Source organism: Pinus tabuliformis, chromosome 2_2 (assembly GCF_031772625.1).
Source record: "Pinus tabuliformis cultivar Carrire ecotype Pingquan chromosome 2_2, CPIR1, whole genome shotgun sequence".
NCBI classification, from domain to species: domain Eukaryota; kingdom Viridiplantae; phylum Streptophyta; class Pinopsida; order Pinales; family Pinaceae; genus Pinus; species Pinus tabuliformis.
This window is the reverse complement of record NC_142300.1, coordinates 358,461,546-358,466,856: the sequence shown is the minus strand read 5'-3', so window position 1 is coordinate 358,466,856 and position 5,311 is coordinate 358,461,546. Positions and strand designations below refer to the sequence as shown.

Below are 5,311 nucleotides of genomic sequence, written 5' to 3'. Positions count from 1 at the left end.
TGCAGGAAACCTGACTAAGTCCCAAGTCTAGTTATGCATCAAGGATTCCATCTCTTCTTCCATGGATTGCTCCCACTTCTTCCTTGTTTCTATTTGCATTGCTTCTTCATATATTTCCGATTCACCAAAATTATTCAACAATACATAATATAATGAAGGAAAGTATCGTTAAGGGAGTCTACATATCCTGATATATCTTATAACACCACTTTCATATGTTTGAGGTGCATATTGTTGTTGTGGTTGTTGATCATTATGATTTTCAGGCACTTTTAATTTTTATGTGATCTCATCAAGCAGTGCATATTCTTTGTTTTCCTTTTCCTATTTCTTTTCCTTCATTTGATCCTTATACAAGACCTTTTCATTAAATATGACATCTCTGCTCCTAAATATTTTGTAATTTTCATAATCATATAAGCTATAATCACAATCATTAACACCATATCCAATAAAGGTACAATTCTTTGATTTTACCTCAAGATTTGTTCTATTTTCTTTATTAATGTGGAAAATGGATTGACAACCGAAAGTCTCTAAAAATGAGTAGTTTACCCTTTTACCTATGCATGCCTACTCTGGAATACCACCATCCAAGGAATTTGAAGGCCCTCTGTTTACTAGATAAATGAAAGTATCTACAACATCTGCCCAAAATTGTAAGGGCAATCATGTATGCAATCTCATGCACCTTGCACGCTCCATGATTGTCCTCTTCATCCTTTCTGACACACCATTTTCCTGTGGCATTCTTGGAACTGTCCTCTCTCTACAAATTCCTTGTTATGAACAATAGTTATCAAACTTTTTGTTGCATTATTTACCTCCATTTTTTGATCTTAGACACTTCCACTTATTTCAGCTCTCATTCTCAACCAAAGATTTCCATTTCTTGAAAGTATAAAATACATTATATTTATTCTGAATAAAATAAATCCAGGTTTTTCTAGTTGCATCATCAATAAAAGTAACATAATAGTGAGAGAAACCAGAGATAATACATGAGGTTGTCCCCATACATATGTATGCACAAGTTCTAATTTTTCTCTCTTCTTTTCCTTCCCAACTATGATAAATCTGACTCTTTTTTGTTTTCCGTAAACACAATTCTCACATAAATCCAAATAAACATGCTTCAAACCTGACAACAAATTTCTTGAGTGAAGAATTTATATCCCTTTCTCACTCATGTGCCTAGGCCTATGATTCCACAATGTCATATCTTCTCCTATATAGGTTAAAGCATTAACAAAATTAGAAATACCATTTCATAAATACAATGTACCAACCTTTTTTCCTTTTCCTATTACCAGGGCTCCTTTAATGACCTGCCAGGTTTTTTCTGTTAATGTAGTTACACAACCTTCACCACCTAACTTCCCAATTGAAATTATATTTTTCTTTAGATTTGGAACATGCCTTACCTTCTTCAATAGCCATTGGTTTCCATTCTCTTGTTTTATAAAAACCTTACCCATTCCAATGATTTTATAGGGTTTATCATCACTCAAACCAACGTGTCCAAAATCTCCTTGAACATAGTCACAAAAATGTTCCTATCACGTGTGGCATGGAATCAGGCCCCTGAATCTACCATCCAGGCAGCAATAATATTCTCTAATGAAAGAATGAAATAATATTGAAACACATCAGCTGTCACATTCTCTTCATGATTTTTCCCTTATTTTCCATCTCCTTCTTTTCCTTTCCAAGATTTGTAGTATTTCTTCAAGTGTCCTTTCTTCTCGCATTTCTAGCACATTATCCCTAATCTGGATTTGGATCTGCGTTTTCTTGACTTACTGTGATTTTCTGGGCTCCTTTCCCTTTCCATTTTTTCCCCTAGTCTCTGCAGTCAAATCATTACCTGATGTCTCACCTGATATTTTCCATCGCATTTATGGAGGTTAAGAAGAGCTTCTCAGAAGCTTCTACATCAAGAAGTCAGGAAAAGTCTGAAGGAAGCAATAATATGTAGGATGTAGGCCCCTCATTGTTGGAAACATGTTTGAAGACTTTCATGAAGCTTCTAAGGGATAGGAAGGTTGTAGAGGGGCTATAGGAACTAATAGATAATTGTACGGGTAAAAATAAACTTCTTTCAGAACAACGTGCAATACACAAAGTGGGAAAAAGAAAGAAGCAAACCGGTCGCGAGATGCAACTGACTATGCAACTTGGAGAGTACGAAATGGATCAGGTAATTCTTGATATGGGATCTGATGCAAACATTTTTCCAAAGAAAACTTGGTTGAGAATGGGGAGACTTGCACTGCAGTGGTCTCCTATCCAGCTATGAATGGTGAACCAGCAAAAGGTCATTCCTATGGGGTGCCTATATGGGCTAACGGTATATATTCAAGGAGCAAGCGCTCTAGATGATTTTGAAGTAAAATAGATAGTTGACGATAGCAACCCTTACCCTACACTACTTGGCATCGATTGGACCTTAGATATGGACGCATTCATTAATCTCAAAAAGCATAGAATTACATTCGAAAGGAAGGAGTTTAGGGTTATTTTTCCATTGGATCCGACTGAGGGTGCGCAATCTACTAAACTAGTCTGTGATTATGAAGAAGTAGATGACCTTGATCAGATCTATAATATCACTACGCACGATGAGGACAGGATGAACCCCACTGCGGATGGATGGATTGCGTGGGATAGGGATAGTTCCTACACTTCAGATTCTAATGAGGAGCTTGAGCATTGGTAGAACCGACTACATGAAGTATCATCACTACGCTGTAACAGGCTTACAAAGTCACTTCGATGCATATCCACTAAGGTACAAAATTTACCTTATTATGATGGTTTAGAAGATGTTAATTTGTTTTTGGATGAGTGGGATGTACCATAGGAACATCAGTTCCAAGATCCAGATATTGTGTAAGCTACACTTTCCCATTAGTGGGGTACACATAAGAACAGCTTCGCCAATTGGAAGGAGTACCAAAGAATGATGAAGTTGAGGTTTGGGTAGGCCAATACACGCTTGGTGGAGAAATACATAGGGAAGTATGATCCGCGCAACCATTTGGCATGATGGATGAAAGCATGGGGAGAAGAACTGTAGTCGTAGTGGGTCCACACATCTTGTCATACTTTGGACATCATCCCAATGAACTGGTATTTGGAAACTGAGTTGCGACACGGGACGAAAGAATGGGATATCCTAAAGGAGATATTTCTGTTAACTTTCAGCTTTGAAGACGGGTTTGAGTGTATAGATGAAGCGCTCCAAGAGACCAAAGCTGTAATATTCAAAAAGCGTGAAGAACTAGTTGAGAGGGTACAACCAGATTGGAGTACGCAGCTGCACCATGCGTTTGAATGTTATAATGTGACCGTAGAGGAGGGTGAAGAAGATCCTAGAAACATCAACATTATTGAGTCTGAACGAGAGCACGAAGTCGAGGGACCTAAGGTGGAAATCCCCGATATATCAGAGCCTTTAAAGACCAAGCAAGTGAATATTGGATAAAAAGTGTAGCAAAAGTTTGCGAAGATAAGCAACTCTTGGGATGAAGATACAGTTGATAAAGTCGTGAAGCCGTTGCACGAATATCGGAACTTGTTTCCCACCAAGTTCTCTAATCTAAAATTTATAGTAGGGGATCTGAGCATCATGAAGATCACTTTGAAGACAGATGCAAAGCGAGTAAAGCAGTTCCCCTATTGATTAAATCCCAAGTATAAAGAAAAGGTGTGCAAGGAGCTGGATAAGATGCTAGAAGCTGGAATCATTTAACCTATGGAGGAATCCGACTGGATGAGTCCCATGGTGGCTCAAGAAAAGAAGAAGCAGGATGAAATTTGGATATGTATATACTTGAGGAAGTTGAATGACGTGTGTGTACATGATCCATTCCCTACGCCATTTATAGATGAGGTACTGGAGAATGTTGGAGGGCAGGAAGCCTACTCATTCACAGATGGGTTCTCAGGGTACCATCAGATCAAGATCGCGCCAGAGGATCGGAGTAAGACCACCTTCGTGACTGAGTGGGGTTGTTTTCAATACACAGTGATGCCTTTTGGACTGAATAACACACCTATAATATTTTTGGGAGTGGTAATTTTTGCCTTCAAGGAATTTATCCACAAATTTTTGGAGGTCTACTTTGATGACTAGACAGTGTTTGGACTGGTAAAGTGCCATGTTGCTAGTCTACACCTCATGTAGATAGCCGTTAACTTGAAGAAGTGCATCTTCTGTGTACCTTATGGGATACTCTTGGGTAATGTCGTTTTCAAGCAATGATTGATGGTAGAGCCTGCCAAGATAGCATTCATTGTTAACTTAGAGGCCCCGAAGAATGTTAAGTAGTTGCACGCAATGTTGGGCCATACCGAGTATTACAAGAAGTTCATCAAATCATATGCTCAAATAATTGTGCCAATGGAAAAATTGTTGGAAAAGGATGCGACATTTTTGGAGGACGAGGATTGTCATAAAATTTTGGATGTTTTGAAGGAGAAAATGGTCACTGCGCCCATCTTAGTGTTCCCTGATTGGAAGGAGTTTCATGTTCTTGTGGATGCATCTTGTATTGTGTTGGGTGCGGTACTGACCCAACCAGGCGAAGGAGATATTCAACCACCCAATATAATTTGCAAGTTGGAAGTTGTCGAAGGTAGAAAAGAACTACTCGACCATAGAGCATGAAGGACTAGCGATGGTCTACGGGCTGTAGAAATTTCAACACTATATGTTAGGAGGGCACTTCAAAATGTATACGAGCCATTCTACTCTGAAATATTTAGTGAACAAGCCTGTGTTGGGGGAGAAGATTTGCAGGTGGTTTTTTATATTCCAGGAATTCGATTTTAAGGTAATTGTGAAGCTAAGACACTTGAATGTCGGTCCTAATCACCTCTCGCGAATTGAAACTAGTGATGAACCTACAAATTTGGAGGAGGGGTTGCTTAATGTGCATCTCTTCAATGTTCGCATCTCAGATAATCACTTGGCAGATATCATTCAATATTTGTCTACAAGTACAGCCCTGGAAGGATATTCGACACAACAAAAGAAAGAACTGGTGGTCCGGACAGTTGATTTTTTTGTGATTGTTGGAAACTTATAAAAAATGGGCTCTGATGAAATATTGCGTAGATATGTCCCAGAGTATGAGCAGCCAATCATTCTTGCATAGGCACATGGAGGAGTAGCAGGAGGACATTATGCAGGAAGAGAAACTGCACAGGAGATCCTACATGCAGGACTTTTGTGGCCTACCATGCATAAGGACTCTAAGACCTATTACAGGGCATGCAGTGTTTGTCAAAGGATGGCGAGACCATC

At 39.0% G+C, this 5,311-nt stretch overlaps 1 protein-coding gene across 1 annotated transcript; it reads left to right on the top strand.

Moving 5' to 3' along the window:
• The first annotated feature begins 4,342 nt into the window (after nucleotides 1–4,342).
• LOC149192728 (uncharacterized) lies at nucleotides 4,343–5,093 on the top strand. The gene is made up of 2 exons (XM_089407076.1): nucleotides 4,343–4,570; nucleotides 4,824–5,093. Exons 1-2 carry the CDS (start codon nucleotides 4,343–4,345, stop codon nucleotides 5,091–5,093), a joined length of 498 nt encoding a protein of 165 aa, XP_089263202.1.
• The last annotated feature ends 218 nt before the right edge of the window (nucleotides 5,094–5,311 follow it).